Here is a 24,277-nt window from a genome sequence, read left to right on the forward strand (position 1 = left end):
GGACTCAAGGATAAACGAATTGGTTCACAGAGAATTTGAATCAATTAGGGCAGAATAGAGACATGTGAAAGAAACAGTCAAGCAAGTTTTGAGTGAAGTACCCCATCCTCTCCTCTGAGCACAAGAGGCAGTGAACACGTCAACACCTTACTACGCTCTCTGATTTCCTTTTTTCATGATTACTAGTAGTATAAACACATCATGAGAAGCCCAGGTCTCTTCTCTGAGTGAGAGACTGAAGTTCCAAGTGCAACTGTAATAAAGCCACTGAAATTCCAGACGCACAAAATGTCAACTTAATGGAGGATGCCATGACAGGAAAGCACGGGAGGGTAGAACTTTAAACATTAATGGTAGTATTAAAACCAAGAGAAGTGATCAGACACTGTGACCATGAGAGGTAAGAGAATACGAATTTAAAAGGTAGATCAGCATTTAAAATCCTAGGATGACAAATATCTCATCCAAACAATATGGTTATTTTCCTTTTAGTACTATTAATTGCAGGCTATAAATGGTTAAAGTGATTTTGTTTGTGGAGTCACTAAACCTTAAAGACTGAATTCAGAATCCATTTAGTCAACTCACTAATTTAATTCAATATGCAAAGAAACTGAAGCTGCAAAGTGGCTCACCTTACTGACAGCCATTGAGTTCTAGAACTTAGGTCTCCTAGCTATTGAAAACTTTCCTGAAAACACCTAATGATGTTCAAAATTGTTTTTAACACTTACTGGTGTTCAATTTTATTAGTAAGAGAACAAAAATTAACATTAAAATATGAATCTGGTTGTAACATTTGAAGTATTGTCGAATACTCTTTGACCATAAGTGGACCAGAAGAAGGAAACACAGAATTGTGCAAGTGAGTACAAGAACCAATGTTGTCCCCTTGACCAAAATTAAAATAAAAGAAACCCTTTGAAAGAGAAAAGGTGTAAGTTTAGGGATACTTTAAGTCTACACAAGTAATTAGGGCATTTAACAGAAGCAAGCATCGCTTTGCTAATAGCTTGGGAAAATTCCTGTTTCACATTTCTATGACTAATTATCTAAAATTTAAAGTTTTCAATTTCTTCTCTGAATGATTGACCAGGAAAAAAAAAGGACTTTTAAAATGTCTTTGACATAAAAATGGCTCCTTTGTATTCCAATCCAATTATGCCAATGGCCACAGTCAAATATCACAGCATTGTCCTCATTGCACGGGTGTTTCAACTTTGATATAGTTTCCAATGCATAACACTTTGCTTTGTGGCAGTCACATACCCACTGCATCAGCTTCATCAGCATTTGCAGGAAGAAATGAGGCTAACTTGGAAATGGTACATTCAGGACAGAGCAAATGATGCCCACCTGATAAAATGCCATGGAGAAAAGTCAGATTCTCCTGTTGTGTCTGATTCATCAGCACACTGCCCTGGTTCTATAGGAATGCAACAGCTTTGTTAGAAATTCAGCATGTCTCTGTTCTTCTCCTCCACAAATGTAGTGCCCTAGCCCGACAGAACCTATACAAGTTTAAAACCTACCATCTCTAATGAGTTCTGCACACGCCTCTCTCTAACTTCTTGAATTTTCTGTTGAGGCTGAGTTTTGAAGGTGTATCGATACAATTCACCATAGATAAGCATCAGTACAAAATAGCAAACTACTAGAGTAGAGCAATATGGGATTTCAATTAACATTAAGATTATACCATAAGAATAACAAAATGCCCTCTGTACAGCTACAGAAAGTATAACCTAAGGAGACCAGCCCTTAATTTGAGAAGAAGAAAGCACTAGAGTCTCTCATTTCTTTGCCCTTCCAATAATACATACAATGACTTCATATGTTAGTGTCCACCATGAGAGGTGTCCCAAGACATTAAAGCACCAGGTGAGAAAAAATGCTCACCTTCTTCTACTTAATTAGAACAGTATCATTTGATTTGCCTGATATGGCTGGCTTCGTTTCACTATATTATTAGAGGTACTGAACATTTAACATGAACCAAATGCTACATAGACCCTGGCCCTAACCTATGTACAAGAGCATTTCTTTGTTTCTAATAGCTGAAAATATCCTAGGAGAGCAGTCTTCCCATGCCTACATTCCTGCCTCTGAAGTCAAGGGTGAAAGAATGGTCTGGCCCATGCAGATCACCCAAGCTTCCAGAAGTGCTCAGCTGGAAGTACATACCCAGCAGGAGCAGATCATGGTCAGCCCCAGAGGGCAACCAATCATCTAGGGCTTTGGCGGAGCTAGGAGCTGGTGGAGCCTCACTCACAGCCAGTCTTAGGCCAGTCTCAGGTCTGAGCTGACTCACTGAGCCAACATAGACCAAACATTAGGGATGACATCATTTTCTTCTAAAGACATTCCACCTTTGATTCCCTATCTTTTTCTGCTACTAAAATTTTTCTCAGTTAAGCTTAGAGGAAGTCACCTTGGATTAAAGTCTTTACAACTTCAGTGGTAATTATGTAATGTTGGTGTTTTCTGGGCCTTTGATATTTCATCTAGAAAATTTAAACTGGCTAGCCTGAATGTCTTTAAAGATCCTGTTAGACCCAGAATTTCACAATCCTATGTAGGCTTGCCATATTTAATAGAAGAATAAAAATGTCCTCTAGAACTGAGTGTCAAGTAAAAAATGAATATAAGAGTATACAAGTATGTCTCATGCCCTGTCTTTAAAGGCAACCCTAATTTCTGACACATATGCCTCTCCAGGATAAAAGCAAGTATTCTAGCCCAGGGGATATGTTGGTTCTTAGGGAAAGGTTGCAAATTTGCTCACATTCTTTGGCAAGTTTATATCAGGAAACTCAGGCTCTCCTCAGTGGCCTGGCCTCCTTACTGTGAGTAAATAGAACAGTTTTCACGGATAGGTGAGAATGGGAAGACTTCTCCACTGTGGCAGCATGGCTTACAGATGTAATCAATGGTCAATGTGGGTCTAAGCATCCCAGACATTCCTCCTGACACTGGCCAGATGGTTAACAAGCAGTGCAGAGAAAGCAAAGCTAAAGGAGACAAAAGGAAGAAGTCAGCAAGATCCTAAATCTCTCTGGTAAACTATCAGGAACATATGAGTTTTAAAATATAGCTTGATGTCCAACTGGAGAGGGAAAAAAAAAGTCTGCTGTCAGCAGAGATTAAGACCTGGGTAGAAGAAATGACTACCTGAAAAGGCTGAGCTCAAATTCAGAGAACACATAGACACAGACACATAGGAAATATCTCCCAGGCTTAGATCTTTTCCCCTTATATATTAACTTTTATTCTCTGGTACTCAATATGATTAGAGTTACTCCCACCCAAACAGAGAGGAGGGAATTGGCTCAAAGGGGAAAAACCAAGCCCACTGGATTGTCAAGGCTCTGACTTGGGCGAAAGTACCATCAATGTCATCTACCAACACTGTTGTCTCCTGCTTCTCAGAAACTTTGATTAGCTGTTCTCTCTCTATTACTATTATTTAATATAGGATGTGGATAATCTATCATTTCATAAAGTCGGTGCTGTGACACGCTTACCTTTAGAATATTAAGAGTACACAAGGGGAAGTAATGAGAATGATGAAGACAATTTGGGGACTACTGCTTTAGCAAGCTTTTATTGAAACTCTACCATGGATTTGACTCTGCACCACGTGAGCTAATCCTTACTCTGAAAGCCAGAGTAAGGATTCTTAAACGAAGAGAGAACTTGCTGAGGCTCGGGAAGGTTCTGAGGTTTGATCCTAATTTTCGAGGAATTGATCCAATATAACAGTCCCTATCACCTGATCATATATGCTCAACCCTCATTTTTAATTTTATTTATTTATTTATTTATTTTAGGTAAAGAAGCTAACTTGCTCATGCAAAACCTGAACAAGCTGCAAGCACCTGAAGAAAAGCTTGATTTTTTATTCAAGAAGTATACTGAATTGGTAAGTGTTTTTCTGTCAGAAAGCCCCCAGCTCTAGTCAGTGCTGAGAAGAAAACATGGCTTTTCATGAACATCATTATAGAGCACAGCTACTTATCACGAACAAGCAAGCCATCACCAGATTCACAGAATGCTAGGAGGAAAGTAAAGGACAAAGAAGGCAATGCTCTCCCTGTTCAACTGTGTGTATAATTTGGGGGAGAGGGCAAGAAGGAGTACAGATAACAGAAATGAGTGGACATTTCATAAAGTTCCTGTTAGCTTTAAAAACAAAATTATCTTCTCTCTAAAGATGAATGAATATCAAACTTTCATTCAGCTTCTACATCTGTGCTTCTCGAGGGCTACACAGGGAAATTCAAAGTGGAGTTTCTGCCACCCCACAGTTTGCAGTGCACTTCCGTCTGGCCTGACCCGTTTCTTCAGGTCTCTTTTTGGGGCCCTATTCTTTCCCTTCCCTACAATGATGAAGTTGTCCATGTGAGTTGCTTAGTCCCCGGCTCCATGTCCTCCACACACAGCCTTGCTCTCCTTACTTAGGCTTCTGGGGGCAAGGGAAGCCACTTCAAACCATCCAAGAATTCCAGAAAGTCACTGTCTTCTGTGTTGTCAACTTGGCCAGAAAAGGCAAGGGCTTTGTGAACACAGTACTCTGGTATCAAGGAAGCCTCATGAAAACCTGCTGGGATACATGGGTAGAAAAAGGCAGCCGAAACATCTGAGGTCTATGGACCACTCCCCCTTTACCCGAACAAATGAGACATCTCGAGCTTCGTTTTACTTATTTTTTCTGTGTATGCTCTTTAAGAAAGCCACTGACTTGTTTCTTCTGAAGAAGCAGCAACAGGCAAATGAAGTGTGAGAAGCACAGAACTTCCTCTGGGCAGGAGTTGAACCACCTCCCCTCCAATTGGTAGATGCATTTTACAGCTAAGGATGCGCCCGGGATGCTCCAGGTGGCAACATCCCCCATCTTGGATCTGGCCCACAAGTGGCCTTTCCTTGGGAGAGTATCCCTTACTGAGTAAAGAAAGCATCAGGCCCACAAACTCCATGCCTGTTAGTGGTTTGTTTTTCACTGACTGCCGTCCTGTAATCCCCGTGTCCTTTCCTTCCATCTGCCTTGACACATTCCTGTTATGTGCAGTCATGGTGTCATGTACACAATGCAATTCTGGAATCCTGAGTGTCTGGCCAACGACTTAGCTTTCAGTTATTTTTAATCACACAAACCGCATCACAATGACACAAGAGCTCCGAATACACAAAGCAATATCTCTAATCCGTCATCTGAAACACTCTGTTTGATACGTGCTCCTTCCCAGCTCCGTGCAGCCAGAAATGGAGGAGCTTCTACCATATGCATGAGTTGCTGTTTTGTTTTTTTGGTTCATGTGGCATTTTCTCATGTAATTCTGTCTGGATAAGCATATATTGCTAGAGTTGTGTCATATTCCATTCAGTGGCCCTATGTGCTATAAAATTGATAATATTCTGTATATATTAATTGACACTGGAAATTGATATGGCTGTGGTTATTCCTTAACTAGCCTTTCCCAAAATAACCACCCAGAGACCTTTCAGAGACCTTTAACTATTTCAAAGCCTAGGCCTTAGCTGGGCAGACGACTCTCAACTAGCTCCTCTAAGTTAACCTGGCCATCTAGCCTCATCCAGCCACATGGCTAGCTAGATCTTCAAGGCCCATAATTATTTCCATCTCCTCTTATCCCACCTGGAGAAAGGGCCTTCCCCTTTCTTCTTTCCAGATTCCCCTTTCCCCTCCCAGGAAGTCCCACCTATCTCTCTATACTGCCCAACCACAGGCTTTGGCCTTTTTTGACTAATTAACTTGGGGAGCAAGGTCTGCCCAACAAAAGCTGGTATACAGGAGAATTCCCTTGTCTTGGAGCAAGCAGATCTAGGAGTAGAGAACTTAGCATTTGAATACAGCCCCAGCATTGTGCTGATTCAAGAGATAGCCATCCTCCTGCTTCAGAAGCTAAGGCTGTTGTGAACGCCATCATTTGTTAGATTTGCCCCTTCTTCTTTATGATTTTTAAGAAAAAAGTTCTAGAAATAGGGTTACTAGATCAAGCAGGATAAATGTTTGCTTTCCAGTTTTATGGGCCATGTGGCTTGCTAAAGTAAGAGTAGAAAATTACAAAGCAGTTTAACATTGTCTATTAGCAATTTAAACTAGCATAACGTAAGTTGGAGCTCAGGGATATTTTTTCCCCAAATCTGAACCACATTTTCATGTGCAAGTCACATCACTCTGATTTGTACACCTGTGTACAATAATCTTCTTTCAATGTTTTCTGTACTGTCTGTCCGGCATCCCTTCAACTGAACTACTACACACCAAGGCCATTACTGATCATTTTCTAGCACCATTCGCTGTACTTGGCAGGAAGGAGGAAGTATTCTTGACTGCCACCTGGTGCCATTTACACTGCTACCTTGCCTGGCGAAGAATTGCCTCTCCGGTCTGAGGGAGATTACTCCAAGAGCCAGGGCTACTTCCCCTGGTCCCTGGAAATTCCCTGTGCCTACTTACCGTGCTAGACAAACAGTCAAGACAGTACAAGTCTTATTACAGTTGGCATTTGTCTTATCACCTATAACAAACTAAGACCTCAGAAACCGACCCACCCAAAGACCAATTACCTTTCCATTTCAGGGAAGAAAATTCATGAAAAAATTTAATTAGTTACTTGTACATAAAAGTCTAGTTCCTTGCTCATCGATTAGGATATTAACACAGAAAGTGTCTGAAATATGGAATGAACTGTCAACTCCAATACTATAAATCTACCCACCACTCAAGTTCACTCATGTTTATGAAGCCTGAAGCCTGTAATATTATCTGGCATTGTGTTCATCAATAAATAAGGATATGTTCATTAATAAGTAAGGATACTTCCTGACTACATTCAGAAATGGCCTTAGAAAAATATTTTCCAGAATTTTCCGCAACTTCTATATACTTAGAAGGAATCACAAATACAGTTATAATGTAGCCATTGACATTAATTGTGCTTTTATTTTTTTAATTTAATGAAGAAGAAAAAGAAAGAAAATTCAGATAAAATCCTTTATGCCTATTACACATTTCCAGACCTGTGGCTATGTGAATCTTTTCTGTAAGTTGCAAAGATATCCCTGCCAAATTCCTTGCTGCTTGTACCCCCACATCTAGCTGGATGAACATCGCACTGAGCAAAAGAAGCTGAAGCTCCTACTGAAACAGCAGGCACAGACTCAGAGAGAGAAGGACCAGTTGCAGAGTGAGCACAACAGAGCCATCCTTGCTCGAAGCAAACTCGAGAGTCTGTGTCGGGAGCTACAGAGGCACAACAAGACGCTGAAGGTATGTGGCACCCCGGCTTGGAAACACGCGTTTCTTAGCGAGCTACATAGACACAATCCCTGCTATCTGACACAGTCTCACAGCTTACAACCAGAAAGCAGTGAAGTCAAATACTAGTTCTGCCACACCCTCACTTGTGATCAAATTATTTTACCTCCATGAATGGTTGCCCATCTTCTGACTATGCTCAGAAGGGGAAAGCTAAATGAGCTGTCTCATGCAAGGAGCATATACAATGACAACAGTGCAGACCCAGAGTGAGGTGTCTCTCTTGCTAGGTTGAGTTTTTTGTTTTGGTTTTAATGAATTGATTGTTTTCGATATCCCTAAGTTAAGTATCTAATTATTTTTATTTTTTACTTTATGTGTTTGAGTGTATGACCAGCATGAATGTCTGCGCATTTCATGTGTGCTTCGTGCCCAAGGAAGCCAGAAGAAGTCATAGGAACTAGCTTTACAGATGGTTGTGCTCTGCCATGTGGGTGCTGGGAATCGAACCCAGATCCTCTAGAAGAGCAGTCAACTGTCTTAGCCTCTGGACCATCTCCCTATACCTTAGTTTTCTCTTAATGATTTTTGTAAAACTTCAACATTTTATATTTATAATGAAGTCTACATGACACACATGTAGCTACAAGATAATTCTACAATTAGATAATTGACATGATAAAGGGAGGTAGAGAATCAAAGTACCAATAGTTGTCTGAGAAAAGAAGCTACTTAAATAAAAACCACAAAAGAGCACTTCAAGACTTAATTATTCAACCTAAAAATAATAGACTGATCTGTTCTCTTTTCTATGTATGTATGTATGTATGTATGTATGTATGTATGTATGTATTTTTGGTTTTTCGAGACAGGGTTTCTCTGGAACTCACTTTGTAGACCAGGCTGGCCTCAAACTCAGAAATCCACCTGCCTCTGCCTCCCGAGTGCTGGGATTAAAGGTGTACACCACCACTGCCTGGCTTGATCTCTTCTTTTATATATATATAATATATTTCATTACACCTAACACAATTTTAAAGTTTGCATATACTTTGATCATGTCCATTCCCTCCCCCATGTCTATCCAGGTCCTCTTCCCCCTCTCAGTTGTACTGTCAAGCTGCTAGTGTATGCTCTCTCCAGTTTCTTTTTGGAGGCATTCAGAGCTATGAGTTTTCCTTTTAACACTGCTTTCTTTGTGTCCCATATGTTTGGGAATGATGTGCCTTCATTTTCATTGAATTCAAAAAAGTCTTTAATTTATGTCTTTATTTCTTCCTTGACCAAGTTATCATTGCCTAGAGTGTTGTTCAGCTTCCATGTGTATGTGGATTTTCTGATGTTTTTGTTGTTATTGAAGACCAGCCTTAGTCCTTGGTGACCTGATAGGATGCATGGGAGTATATCAATCTTCTTGTATCTGTTGAGGCCTGTTTTGTGACCAATTATATGGTCAGTTTTGGAAAGGGTACCATGAGGTGCTGAGAAGAAGGTGTATTCTTTTGCTTTAGGGAGACATGTTCTATAAATATCTGTCAGATCCATTTGGTTCATAACTTCTGTTAGTTTCACTGTCTCTGTTTAGTTTCTGTTTCCATGATCCATTGCTGAGAGTGGGGTGTTGAAGTCTCCCACTATTATTGTGTGAGGTACAATGTGTGCTTTGAGTTTTAGTAAAGTTTCTTTTATGAATGTGGGTGCCTTTGCATTTGGAGCATAGATATTCAGAATTGAGAGTACTTCTTGGAAGATTTTTTCCTTTGATGTGTATGAAGTGTCCTTCCTTATCCTTTTTGATAACTTTTGGTTGAAAGTTGATTTTATCCAGTATTAGAATGGCTATTCCAGCTTCTTTCTTGGGACCATTTGCTTGGAAAATTGTTTTCAGAGTGTTTGCCACGGGATTTGCCAGGAGGACACATGTGGCCAGTGCAAGACTCAAACTGCAGGTACATCTCCATTCATGGATGCGCTAGCAGCCAACAGAACAGTCACCATACAGACATCCATAACAGGAGTGACAGTCGGAAAAAGGAAATTTATTGACGACAGAAGAGACCAACCTTTTGACAAGCGGTTGCATTTCAGTTTGAGGCAGACAGAGAGTACCTACAGATACAGAGATATTGTCGTCAGGAAGCAAGATGGCTTCACCCATGTCTTGTTATCCACAAAATCATCAGAGAATAACTCACTAAACCCAGAGGTGATGAAAGAAGTGCAGGGCACCCTGAGCACAGCTGAAGCCGACAGCAGCAAGCTGGTTCTGCTCAGCGCCGTGGGCAGCGTCTTCTGCTGTGTTCTGGACTTTATTTATTTTATTCGGAGCCTCACAGATGACCGAAAGAGAGAAAGCACTAAAATGGCAGACGCTATCAGAAACTTTGTGAATACTTTCATTCAGTTTAAGAAGCCTATTATTGTAGCTGTTAATGGCCCAGCAATTGGACTAGGAGCATCCATGTTGCCTCTTTGTGATGTGGTTTGGGCCAACGAAAAGGCTTAGTTTCAAATATCCTATACCACCTTCGGACAGAGTCCAGATGGCTGCTCTACCGTTATGTTTCTCAAGACTATGGGAGGAGCTTCTGCGAATGAAATGCTGTTCAGTGGGTGGAAGTTGACGGCACAGGAGGCCTGTGGCAAGGGTCTGGTCTCCCAGATGTTTTGGCCAGGAACCTTCACATAGGAAGTCATGGTTTGAATCAAGGAGCTGGCTTCATGTAACCCAGGTGTCCTGGAAGAATCCAAAACCCTGGTGCGCTGCAATATGAAGATGGAGCTAGAGCAGGCCAATGAGAGAGAATGTACTTGAAGTGCTGAAGATCTGGGGCTCTGCCCAGGGCATGGACTCCATGTTAAAGTACTTACAGAGGAAAATCGATGAGTTCTGATGGGCAGGCTGAGCGGGACATGGCTCCCACTTGCTACTTCATCCTGCTCATGCTTGGAGGCAGAACTGGAAACATCCAAGCTATTTATTGCTGCAGAGTTTTTAAGTACTGTAACTTTAAAATAACTACAAAGGAAAAAAAAAAAAGAAAATTGTTTTCCAGCCTTTACTCTGAGGTAGTGTCTGTCTTTGTCACTGAGGTGCATTTCCTGTATGCAACAAATGCTGGGTCTCGTTTATGCATCCAGTCTGTTAATTTATGTCTTTTTGTTGGGGAATTGAGTCTACTGATATTAAGAGATATTAAGGAATAGTGATTGTTGCTTCCTAGTGGTGTTATTTTTATGTTTATGTGGCTATCTTCTTTTGAGTTTGTTGAAAGAAGATCACTTTCTTGCCTTTTCTAGGGTGTAGCTTCCCTCCTTGTATTGGAGTTTTCCATCTATTATCTTTTGTAGGGCTGGATATGTGGAAAGATATTGTGTAAATTTGGTTTTTTTATGGAATATTTTGTTTTCTCCATCTATGGTAATTGAGAGTTTTGCTGGGTATAGAAACCTGGGCTGCATTTGTGTTCTCCTAGGGTCTGTATAACATCTACCCAGGATCTTCTGGCTTTCACAGTCTCTAGTGAGAAGTCTGGTGTCATTCTGAAAGGTCTGCTTTTATATGTTACTTGACCTTTTTCCCTTACTGCTTTTAAGATTCTTTCTTTGTTTTGTGCATTTGATGTTTTGATTATTATGTGATGGTAGGAATTTCTTTTCTGGTCCAATCTATTTGGAGTTCTGTAGGCATCTTGTATGTTCATGGGCATTTCTTTCTTTAGGTTAGGGAAGTTTACTTCTATAATTTTGTTGAAGATATTTACTGGCTCTCTAAATTGGGAATCTTCTCTTTCTTCTATACATATTTTCTTTAGGTTTGGTCTTCTCATTGTGTCCTGGATTTCCTGGATGTTTTGGGTTGGCAGCTTTTTGCCTTTTGCATTTTCTTTGACTTTTGTGTCAATGTTTTCTATATTATCTTCTGTGCCTGAGATTCTCTCTTCTATCTCTTGCATTCTGTTGGTGATGATTGCATCTATGACTCATGATGTCTTCTCTAGTTTTTTTAACTCCAGGGTTGTCTCCCTTTGTGATTTCTTTATTGTTTCTATTTGAATTTTTAGATCCTGGATGGTTTTGTTCAATTCCTTCACCTGTTTGCTTGTATTTTCCTGTAATTCTTTAAGGGATTTTTGTGTTTCCTCTTAAGGACTTCTAGCTGTTTACCTATGTTCTCCTGTATTTCTTTAAGGGAGTTATTTAAGTCCTTCTTAAAGTCCTCTATCATCATAATGAGATGTGATTTTAAATCAGAGTCTTGCCTTTCCGGTGTGTTGGAGTATCCTGGGCTTGCTGTGGTGGGAGAACTGGATACTGGTGATGCCAAGTAGCCTTGGTTTCTGTTGCTTATGTTCTTGCCCTTGCCTCTCGCCATCTGGTTATCTGTGGTGTTAGCTGGTCTTGCTGTCCCTGACTTGCTGTCCCTCCTGCAAGCCTGTGTGTCGGTACTCCTGGGAGACCAGTTCTCTCTGGGAGGAATTTGGGTATGGAGAGCTGTGGCACAGGCTCACTAATGGTCACAGAAGGAAACCAGAAGAATCCTGTCCCTGGCTGTTTCTTGGTTCCTGTGTCCTTATGGCTCTGAGCAGGTCCCTCTTGGGTCAGGTATTTTAGTAGAAGTGGTGATCTCACCTGTGCTCTCAGGTGTGTCAGCACTGGAGACCAGACTCTCTCGGTGGGATTTGGGCATGGAGAGCTGTGGCACATAGTCAGCTCTGGGGTGCAGATGGAAACTGGAAGGCAACTGATCACTTCTTTATGTCTACATGGATTTCATTAATTGCGGCATAGGTCCTCAGCAGTTTATTTAATCTGATTACCAGCTCCATTCAAAAGTAAGATGCAGGACTCGTTGAATAAGTCTGTTATTTGCATCCCCAGTTGCCGCAGACCCTTTTTGGTCCCTTGTCTGCGTAGAACGGGTTTCTGGTTACAGGTGGACAAGGAGTCAGCAAATGAATGACAGACAGACGCAACACAGGAGATTGTGTAGAATCTGAATGTAATTTGTCAAGTTGAGGATCGAACTTTTTATACAGAAGAATAACAAGAAACCAGGTGAGATACATCCGCTGAGTTACAGTGACACAATACATAAGGAATGTCTACATCAAAAGAAGGCAGGGACCAAGCCGCTGCCACTAAGAAGGGAGCCAAGCGTAATGCTAGTCTATTGTTAAGCCCACCACCAGGGGTTCTTAGTAAATGCCTGATTATGCTGTTTCTTTGGGCCTAGTGAAGAAACCTATCTCAGGGGGATTCCCTAACTCTTACATGGTAAACCCACCTATTTGCTAGGCCATTGTGAATTCCCTTGTCTGGGTAAGACTGGCTATTGTCTCAAGTAAACACTCTGCAGACCAGCCCTGAGCTATTCTGGCTCCATTCTTTGTAATGCCTAATTAGTTTCACCCTCTCTACTAGAAGTAAATTTGAATGTTACTGAATAGGTAACCTTCTTACTGAATTCCTACTGAATTCCAAGTTTGTCGCTTCAAGGATTTTCTGGGATGTTGGAACACTGGTGAAGGCTTAGCTATGTCAGAATTTGATCTTTAAAGGCACTTATAATAAAATAATACTAAAAGAGAGCACGTGGATCCATACACCAGACTAACTCGGGGATAGGTATGAGTACGCCAAGGTTCCAGGAGGTGAGTTTCTCTGAAACTCTTTGCCTCATGAGTGCTTCCAGGCTTCTTGGCTTGTCAAGCAAACGTCACTGGAGTGTGCATAGCACCCAGTCTTCTTTCAAGTGGTAGACCCCAAAGCTTCAGAAATACAGAAAGGAATCAGACAGTATTCCTACAAGGATGTTTGGGAAATGGGAAGCCAGTGTGCTGAACTATGACTCTCACATTGCAAGCTGAAGAGGAAGGGAATCTGGGATTTTTGCATTGAGTGTAGTAGAACCACCAGAAATCCTGGTTAGATGAAGACCTGGAGACAAGTGCTCCATCTTTAACTCAAGAGTTAGTGTTCTGAGTTTACAAAAGACTCCTGTCTTTCTACAGTGTCCTACAGTGAAGAAGTGATGGGTGGGAATGTGTCACTGGAAAGACTGAAAGGGAGAGGAGTGTGGCTTTGACTCCTTAGGACTGAGCACGCTATGTCATTTGTGCTGACAAATGACCTCATAAGAGTTCCTATCCTTATGGACAAGGAAACTCAAGGATTCTACTCAGTCACTTTATAGCCATGAATATTTGACATGTCAGAATAATTCAAACCCAAAATTCTAATTTATCTTTGACTATTTGCCCATGGGCTGGGTGTATTGGCTAGTTTTGTGNCAACTTGACACAGCTGGAGTTATCACAGAGAAAGGAGCTTCAGTTGAGGAAATGCCTCCAGGAGATACAGCTGTAAGGCATTTTCTCAATTAGTGATCAAGGGGGAAAGGCCTCTTGTGGGTGGGATCATCTCTGGGCTGGTAGTCTTGGGTTCTATAAGAGAGCAGGCTGAGCAAGCCAGGTGAAGCAAGCCAGTAAAGAACATCCCTCCATGGCCTCCACATCAGCTCCTGCTCCGTGACCTGCTTGAGTTCCAGTCCTGACTTCCTTGGTGATGAACAGCAGTATGGAAGTGTAAGCCCAATAAACCCTTTCCTCCCCAACTTGCTTCTTGGTCATGATGTTTGTGCAGGAATAGAAACCCTGACTAAGACAGCTGGGGAATGTTCAATTTGTCTAGCTAACCATAGATATAAGCTCTTGATGAAGAACCAGTGTGTGCTTGGAACAAACGCTGTTCAGGAGTTGTTCATACAGTATTCCATAGGCAACAATTAGCTTTGGAGCCACCAGTACAAGCCCAGTATTAACTATAGAACAGACTACTTCTTTCAAATACATCAAGCTTTGCTTCTTGAAGCACTGATGTCGGATTTATTCAGATTCACCTTCTGTCTTTTTAAAAAGCTGATGATTTTATCATTATGAACATCTGATAATATTTATCTTGAAATTTATATTATATGACATCAACATGGCCTCTTAATTTTTTTTTAACTTTGTCTGTCTCTTTTCATCTGCTCATTTTCTACCTGAGACTACAAAATATAACTCACCAAGACAGGATAAAACTACAGATTGGTTCCTTTCATATATAGAGTATCTGCCTTTAACTGGTTTGCCAATGCATTAACACATAAGGCAATGATTGATATGACTGCATTAAATATTAGACACAATGTTTACTTGTTTACAGCACACTTTCCACTGCGTGCTCTCTCTCTCTCTCTCTCTCTCTCTCTCTCTCTCTCTTTCTTTCTCTCTCTCTGTTCCTTTTATTATTTTCCTGACTCCCAACTCAAAGATTCCTTAAATTATATTTTTAACTTATCTCTTGGATTTTCAAATTATATCTCACAACATTACTTACAGTGGTTAATCTGTGGTTGCAATCAACATTCCTAACTGTTCTTAGTCTATTAGAGGTAACATTATAGCACACCACATTGTGGAAACACTGTAGCTAAATAAACTCCTTTATTTCTCCTGTCCTTAAGTTAGAATTTTCTATGTATACAATCCTAGGCATTTGTGATGCCCATTAGATGACAAGATTGTGTTTTTGTCTTTACCGTCACCTGTATTCCTTGAAGAAATGAAAAGAAAAATTCTGGTTTTCTCTCTGCTCAGATTTTAGAAATTCCTGGTGCTTTTCTTACCTGGTCTAAAGCTTCAGTGTCTGACATGATTTCCTCTCAACCTAAAGATCTCCCCGTTAGGGTCTGTTGGGCTCCCGTTTTGCTGCCAGTCAGTTCTCTGGTTGTCCTTTATCTTTAAGATGTCTCTTGCTTATTTATTCATTTGCAGTTCCTATTAAGAACTGTAATTATTGGTTGTCCAAGTTGTCCACTGATAGGATCTTCTTCCATTTTATTCTGGCCTCCATTATGGTGAGAGCAGCCATAACTTGAGCTGTCACTCCCCCTCACATGTCATGTCATTTTTCTATAACTATTTCCAAGATATTTCTAGTGATTTCTTATTTTTTGTACCTTTGTATCTAATAATGGTCTTCTTTATTTTTAATTTTTAAGACATGTGTATAAGTGTTTTGCCTGTACACATTTAAGCATGCCACATATGTGTGGTAGCCATGAAGGTTAGAAAAGGGTGATGGATGCCTGAAGCTGGAATTCCAGATAGTTATGAACTGCCCTATGGGTGCTGGGAAGCAAACCGAGGAACTCTGCAAGGGAGCCAGTCCTCTCAACCACTGAGCCTTCTTTCCAGTCCCTCAAGGTTTGTTTGTTTAACATTTATCCTAGTTGGTATTTGCTGAGCTTTCTGTATTTGTATGTTTTTCAGCAAACTTGGAATTTTTTCAAGAGGTTTTTTTTTTTTTTCAAATATATTCACTAATTCATGCTCTCCGCCTTCATCTCTCTTCAGATTCTAGCTGAGTGTGTATTGGCCTTGTGACACTGTCACTTAGCTCTCCGCATGCTTTTCCTCAGTCTTCTGACCAGGAAATTTTGTAGCCTCTTCATGCTTTTTAAAAATCCGAGTGATTTTTTAAAATTTCTATTTACACAGTTTTAAATTCCAGGATTCCCACTTATTTAATGAATTGTTTCTCTTCCCTAAGACATCCTGGTTTTAGTTTGTTGGGACATCATCTTCCTTCACGTCACTGAGCAGAATTATAATGCCTCTTTTATGACTCGTCCCTGCTGGTTTTGCATTTAGACCCTTGTAAAACTATTTATTTACTGACTTTCTTTTAATAATGTGCCATTTCTGTTGGGTTTTCATTGACAATTATATCCTGGATGTTGTGACAGTGTAGAGGCTCTGGATCCTATTTTTATGTTAGTTGACCTTCCCATGCTGTAATAAAATATGTTACAGAAAGCAACTTAAAGGACAAAAAAGATTAATTTGGCTCCTATCTCTGGGGACTCCAGTCCATGGTTACTTGATTCTTATTTCTCGGCCATGGTGAAGAAGAACAGAGTTGATGGGAGCACACAGTAGAGAAAGTTGTTCACCTTAAGGTGTCACGGAAGCAGAAAGGCCCAGAAAGAGGCTCAGGAGACAAGAAAGAGACTTCAAAAGCATACACTGTGAGCTGTCTTCCTCCACACAAACTCCACTTCTGAACAAGGGGTTCCGATATGAAGCCATCAGTGGATTAATCCATTGATGAAATTAGCACATCATGGTAGAATCATCTCTCAAAAAACCAATCATCTAAGGGATCTAACCTTCAACACACAAGCTTTGGAGTCTACACTACACATCTAAACCATAGCTCTACCCTTCTAAAAATACTGACTGGTTTTAAAATTCAACTCATATGGTTAGCTTCAAACTATAAATGTTGTTTTGAATTCAAAAAATTTAAATGTCCATTGAATTTCTTTTTCCTTAGCTGGACTGCGAGAGTAGATCAGTGTCACGCAGAGATTGGAGCGGTTTCCCCACAGTTAAGGATTTTCTCCCTGTCTGACTTCTCTTGAAACCTCTCTCTCATCTTTCAGTGGTTATACAGTTTCCCAAATTTTCACACTCTTGTTCTTCTCTGAAAGTCAGAAGATTTTCTAGGGAAATTTAAGACTTGCTATTCCCAAGTCTTCCTACACGCTGAGATCTATTTAAAAGGGGGAAAGGTGAGAAACTTATGTATCACACCAAGTGCCAATTGGCTCCCAGAGTCTATGGATGTTACATGTAGAAGACAACACTCAATGACCTCCTATGTCTATGCTAGTAGGCATAGCCTGAGCATAACATACAAAGATACTGCATAATCAGGTCCCTCCACCACCATACATTCTAACTTTTTCATTCCTTATAATTTTTTTTCTTTAGTGTGTTAAACAGAAATACAAACCTTAATAATTTAGATAAAGGCCAGTGAAGGTTTGAGGCATATATTTGTCTCAGGGACTCCTACAGATACATGAAGGAATAAATTTGAGCCTGAAATCGTATCGAAAAAGAAATTTCTAATACAATGTGGGTAGTAGCTTAAGGTACATGACTTTGATAAAGAAATGGGTAGATTTGTTATTAGAATGTCACAGAAACTTAAAGTGCAAAGAACTATAGAAATCATCTAGTCCAAGCTAGTTGTGTATCTGTACACGAGTTAATAATGCATTAATAATTACATAAGCATTTCGAGTACCTATGGATTCTGTACCAGGCATGGCATGCAGATGATGCCTGCAAACTTGTTTTCAGCTTTGCCCTCTCAGTCTTGTTTGTATTAGTAATTTTCACTTTGCACAATACACTTGATTAATTTTTAAAGTTGTCTCAGACGTTGTCCAAGAGATGGCACATTCTTTATCAATGAACTCAACTGAAAAAACATTTTGCAAGACTTCTTTTTGTCTAGCTGAAAAAACAACATAGAACATTGGTATTTGGGAGGATGAGGCAGGAGGATCACAAATTCAAGATAGTTTGGGCTTCCTCACAAGACCTTGTACTGTTCCTTTTACAAAAGGGGGACAGTATACCAAAGAACTCAAGCTGCCATTTAATAAGCCGGAACTGAGTGGTTTGACATATATTTAATAGCGTATGCTCAGATCTGGAAAATATCAGACTTTCTCAGAGGCACAGTATAACTTTTTCATTCAGATATGGAATATTTATAAATAAAAATTAAATTAAGATCATAGGCTATAGTCATATGGTTCATAATTTGGGGACTTCTAAGTATACCAGGAGCAATGAGATGACAATCACTATCACAGATATATCTGGTTACTCTTTAGCTAATACTTGTGATCATTTTTAGTGATATATGTAATAAGTATTGGTATATGAAGATAAATGTTATCTGAAATAATCTTTAGATTAAAGCAGTCTATCTCTAAGAAGTTACAATATGATGCAAATATAATTCTGATGGCCAACAATTTAGGCAATGTGTTAAAATTATATAGGAAAACTAGAAATGAGTGATAAATTAAAATACTTCCAGAGCATATATTTTTCAGATCAGTTCTTGTTTTGATCACATTATTCTATCCTAATAAAGACTTGCACAATTAGTTCTGCTAAGATAATTCTCTCTTTCTAAGTCCTGTTCCATAATATGAAGTTGGTATGCAACTAAATGTGGTGTAATTCCACTTGCCAATAATGAAGAGCACGTTCCCATTAACAACTAACCAGGACTGAATGGAATCTGAAAGTGTGTATCATCTGTCACCATGTAAATGCGTCTACATTTGGGATAACATAGGGAGTGCAAACCCTTTATTCTAAAAGAATAAAAAGAACAGCTATAACACAGATAATTCCCGATGTAGATAGAGGGATGTGGGCACAGTATTAGTGGCTAGTGATGAATGTGGAGTTTTGTTGTCAGAGAAGGAGAACAGAAGAAATGTAAAACTTTCAGTTCCTTGATGGTAAGAAATGGTAGTGGAGGTGGAGAGGCTGGTAAGTGTCTCCCTGTTTCTTTTGAGACTTAAGGAGATTTCAACCTTACTACCTTCTAATTCAAAATTTATATTGCAAATATTTTATTTATAACAGAAAATGATTGTTCTGTCCAGGAATGAAATATCCAGTGTATTTGGAAAGATTTCTTTTTCTATGTTTGAATAGCTTCCTGATAATATATCTTTCTTAGAGAGAACCACTTGCTGCTCTTGCAGAGGGCCCAAGTTCAGTTCCCAGCATCCACGTGAAGTAGTTCACAATCACCTGTAACTCCCTTTTCAAGGGATCTGATGTTTTCTTCTGGCTTCTCTGGGTACCCACACAATTCTACATATATTCATTCACACAGAGACATAAACATAAATAAAAATAAAACCTAAAAAAAAGGACTTTATACTATGATCTCACTTATAAAAATCTGGGTGATACAACTCTGTGGTTAGTATTCCATGGTTTTATAGAATAACATTACATTTATTTGTCTCTGCTGCATACCACTACCACCCCCCTGCCGCGCCCCTAAACACAAAAACAACTCATGATCCGCTTCCCATCTGTCAGTAAATCCCAGTGGCCATTTTTCCCCCTCACAACTAAGAGATCAAAGTCTCAACGTGACTGTTGTAACTCCCAAAAGTCACTGCAGGTCATTCACTCAGCGGGGGTCTCTTCAGTTTGAAAGGAAGGCTGCTCACCCCTGAGCCCAGCAGCTGCCGGGAGAGACTGCATTCACCGCTGAATCCCTGCTCAGACCTTTATTTGGGGATCTGACAACTTCAGCTGTAGAGAACCGACAAGAAGCACCCTGCTTACTCTGTACACTGCTGCTTTCGGTGACCTAATCCTGGGTTCTCTAAACTATGGGTACCTCTAAACCCACACAAAATGTCTTGCTGTTATCCACAGGAAGAAACCCTTCAACGGGCGCGCGAGGAAGAAGAGAAGAGGAAAGAGATTACAAGTCACTTTCAAACTACCCTGACAGATATCCAGACTCAGATCGAACAACAGAGTGAACGCAATATGAAGCTCTGCCAGGAGAACACAGAGCTTGCAGAAAAACTGAAAAGCATCATTGACCAGTACGAGCTCAGAGAGGAGGTGAGAACCACATCAAACAGCTCGCAGAACTCTACGCAGGCCCAGAGCTGCCTTCTGAAAGTGAGGGGATTGGTTAAGAAGAAATTCATGGTCAGCCCTCTCAACCGTTAATTGTTATGATTGGATTTCTTTTACTAACCAAAATAAAAATAGACAGTCCTACACAACACCTGGCTGAGCTCACATCACACTGAAGTAAACGCAGGAAACAAAGTGTTGGGCTGTGGGCACAGTAGTCCTGCATGGTCCTTGGGTTCTTTAAAAATCCTTCCCATGTAGACAAGCGAGAACTCCACTCTCTTCATTAGGCTCGCCATGTCATCTCAACTAACAAGCTGATAGTAGCATTAATAATGTAATAATTATAATATCATTTATCTAGTGCCTAACTTGTGTCAAGCAATGCATTAGGTAGTCTACTTTGCACACAGTATAAGTCACTTGTTTCAACTTTACTGTGAAGCAGAGAACACGATCTATGTAAGCCACTTTATGTGTTGTTGTGACCAGATATCTACTAAAAAGCAACCTGATGGAGGAAAGGTAGATTCTGGCTTATAGTTTTGGGGGATTATTCCATCGTGGAGCGGCAAGTATGGCCGGAGGAGAGGAAGGAATGGGAACAAGTGCAGGTAGACAGTTGGTTACACTGGTCCACAGACAGACAACAGAATAAAGGATTCTCGTACCCAGCCTAATTTCTCATCTTTATTCAGTCCAGAGTCCCAACCATGAAGTGGCGTCACTCACAGTTAAGGTGGGCCTCCCCACCTCAATTAACCTGATCAAGCTAGATGATCCCCTCACAGGCAAGCCCAGAAGCTAACCTAATGCAGACAGTCCCTCAGAGGCAAGCCCAGAGGTTTCTCCCCAGTGGCTCTGGATCTCACCAAATGATTAACATTAGCCATAGCACTCACTCTCTTTGCTGTGTTTTATGTAAGAAAGCAGTGGCCTAGAGAGGACATCATTTACAGTCACAAAGATTTTCATTTTCAATATTTTACATTAATGATATAACAAGTGGCTGGGTTGGTAATGTGCCATGATTTTATCAAGAAAACAATCTTTGAGTCTGCAGCACATGGTCATAGGAGTTAGGTAAATCAGGAAACTCCTCACAGCAAGCCATACCACCTAGCTACCATCTTCTCTTGTGAGAAGGGTTGAATCCATCCAGGGTAGAAGTAAGAGTGAAGAAGAAAGGAAAAGCTGATGGGAAAAATATCTGCTCTCCTCAGAAAGAGCTCAGAATGGCCTAGAATATTAATAATGATTAACATTAGCCATAGCACTCACTCTCTTTGCTGTGTTTTATGTAAGAAAGCAGTGGCCTAGACAGGACATCATTTACAGTCACAAAGATTTTCATTTTCAATATTTTACATTAATGATATAACAAGTTTCACACTCCCAGCACAGGTTCTGTTTAAACCCCAACACAACATTCCATGTGTCCTATTTCTGATGAGACCTCTTAACCACTCAGCCATCCTTCAAACAGAGGTAGTCCAGAGGTCAAGGTGTGAGGACAATGAATGACTGCCAGTTCACAGAAGAGGCTGGGCCATGTCGCCTCTACATGTTGGTCAGCTTTCCTCTCCTGTAAGAACTACTGACAGAGACTCAGCTTATTGAAAGAAAAGGTAGTCTTGGCTCACAGATTTGAAGGTCTCAGACCATAAGCAAGTGGCTCCATGATTTTGGAACCTATGTCAAAGCAACACATAAACAGGGTAAGAAAGGTGTGGCTGGACTGAGATGCTCACTTCCTGGGAACTGGGAATGGGGGTGGGGGTGGGCACTAACTGCCGAAGACCAGAAGATCTCCTAGCAAACCCCACCTCTTCAATTTTCTACCACATCCCAATAGTGTCAAGCTGGAAGCCAAGTATTTAACATTTGGGCAGTATCAGAGCATTCAGGGTCTGAACCTCAGTCGCACACATCTAGGGATCATGTGCTGGTACTCTGATGAAAATTCTCTATGATAAATTATAGTCGTCTTATTGTTAAAAGTAGTCCTACAATTATGAAAAGGGCTATAATACCAAGCCAGAGTACAGTGGAACATTGTCTGAGAGGTTTAGCATAATGAATAGCATCATATTAACTGGCTTCCAAATTGAGAAAAATCATGTTTGTAACCTCTAGGCATTAATGTGGCTGACCTCTGGCATCTCCACCATTTGAAGCTATCTCTGGATAGTGGAAAGTTGGGGACTCTCATCGATTTATGGCCTTCACTGAGGCCAGAGTGTCTATTTCTTAGAAACTTAAAAACTAGGAAATGTGTATTCATGTGAATTGTTTCCTATTTTTGCATTTCTATGCACTGATCACAGGCCTGGCTCTTATGTGTTCTTTTTCCTTAGCATCTGGACAAAATATTCAAACATCGAGAACTGCAGCAGAAGCTGGTGGATGCGAAACTTGAAGAGGCTCAAGAACTGATGCAGGAGGCAGAGGAGCGGCACAGACGGGAGAAGGAATATGTATTTATCCTTTTAGTCAGTGTGCATATGCAATGTATCTCTTCCTCAGAGGCTCTCTAGGAAAGCTGTCTGACAGTGGCAGAAGATCACTTGACTCATCTAAAAGCCCGCGCATCTACGGAGAAGTAAATGGGTTAGCCCAGTAGGAAATACTGGGCCTGTACCATTATTCACACAAAATAGTCATTCAACATACTCAACAAGTGTTTTTCAAGTGCCTATTATCTGCTGAGAGCATTTTAGGTGCTAGATTATAGCTGTGAATAAGACAGAGAAGAGCCACCTCCTACCAGGCAGATTAGAGACTGTGTGGAAAGAGATGCTCAGTAGTGAGCAAAGCAGGAGGGTTATTTAGAAAATAGTAAGTTATCAGGCAAACAAGGAGGACCTGAGATGGCACTTGATGAGGGACTTACATCGACTGAGTGATCAGGTAGATGTGAAAATATTTAATCTGGGGTTTCTACCCTGCCTTGGATGATTCAGTTCCCAGATAAAAGACACAAGACCTTTATATTTATGATGAGCCTTTAAAGCACTGGAGCTGGGCAGATAGCTGCCCTCTATGCTACTAGCATCTACTTCCCTGTCAATAACTCCGAGTTATGACTTGCCATGTTTTGCCATGTTCACTCTTAACTCCAATTGGCCAGCCCTCATGGCCACATTTTCCTGATTCACCTAACCCATGGTGTCTTCTCCTCTTTTCACCTTCTTCTCTCCTCCTTATCCTCCTCAGACCCCAAATCTGGAAACTGAAATCCCACCTACCTCCCTTCTGCCCAGCTCTAGGCTGTAGGCATCTTTATTCAACCAACAGTTAAATTAATGGGTAAGGTCACACAGCATCACTTGGTGTGTGATAGGATTCTCATTGCTGAGGCAACCAGGGCCAGTATTTAGCATCACAATACACAGCAACAGACAAATCCTCAGCAGGCGAAGCAAGTGGAGAAATGTTCAGGATGTGGGGGTAAGCAGCATCCAACTGCAGCTCTGTAGGACTTAGAGAGAAAGTTGAATTTTTTTCCAAATATAATGGGATAAAGTCATTTAGAAGAGGAGATAATGCGATTGGCTTCCCAGATGTGAAAGATTAGTGGGCTCTGGATGGAAAATGGAATAGAAAAAAAAGAAGACAGGGGGTTCCCAGAACAACGCACAGGAGATGTGATGATGACTTGGGTTAGGGAGATGACAGCTAAGAAGGAGAGACAGAAACGGGAACATTCCGTCAAGATTCTGGCATGTGTCAATTCAAAGAGAATGGCATGCATCTTTCTCTAAGCCTAAGCTCTTTGTGACACTGCATCAATTCAGAGGTGTGAGTCCGCAGGGTGAAGTGTGTACTGGTTGTAAGAGGAAGAGAGAGAGATGGAGAAAGGAGGAGAGGGGATTTTCTCTCTCTCTCTCTCTCTCTCTCTGTGTGTGAGTGTGTGTGTGTGTGTGTGTGTGTGAATACATACATACATACATATATACCATACATGCCTACATATATATTAAGATTGAGAGATCTGTAAGGCAGATAGCTGTTATGCCATTCACTCAAGTGTCATATTGACATTTGACCAGAAGCTTTTTGTTTGGCTGAAATTACACGAGAATCACTTACTTTGTTACCATAGAAAACTGCAAAATAACCCCACTTTTCAAATAAGACAGAAAAGAAGTGAATTTGGTCAACAAGCCCTAATGGCTAGTTCTTAAAACCTATTTCCCCTGACTTCTGCTCCCACTGCACCCCATTCCCAGCTTGCAGCAATGACATGTCACTTCTGTATGGATGAGATATCAAGTCCAAACTGGAGGTTTCTCCATGCAAACAGAATAACCAAAGACATCCAACAGGCCAGATCTGTCAGCTCCAAAAGCAGATACCAGCAGCCCTCCACCACACCCTCAGATGGCCAGCGGGCCTACAGGTCTGGTACTCCACAGTGCTGTGCCTGGGCCTCTCCTAGGACCAGTAGTGTAAACGT

General features: G+C 40.7%; 1 protein-coding gene and 1 pseudogene across 1 annotated transcript in view; both read left to right on the top strand.

Annotated features, from left to right (window-relative positions):
* The window catches only part of Txlnb (taxilin beta), a 42,490-nt gene that overhangs the window by 6,490 nt on the left and 11,723 nt on the right, over positions 1-24,277 (top strand). The window contains exons 3-6 of the mRNA XM_021174748.2: positions 3,831-3,922; positions 7,124-7,294; positions 19,606-19,800; positions 22,176-22,295. Coding sequence (XP_021030407.1) covers positions 3,831-3,922; positions 7,124-7,294; positions 19,606-19,800; positions 22,176-22,295 — 578 coding nt within the window. The remainder of the gene's footprint in view (positions 1-3,830; positions 3,923-7,123; positions 7,295-19,605; positions 19,801-22,175; positions 22,296-24,277) is intronic.
* On the top strand, positions 9,125-10,437 carry LOC115032151 (annotated as a pseudogene).

Source organism: Mus caroli, chromosome 10, assembly GCF_900094665.2.
Source record: "Mus caroli chromosome 10, CAROLI_EIJ_v1.1, whole genome shotgun sequence".
Taxonomy (NCBI): Eukaryota; Metazoa; Chordata; class Mammalia; order Rodentia; family Muridae; genus Mus; species Mus caroli.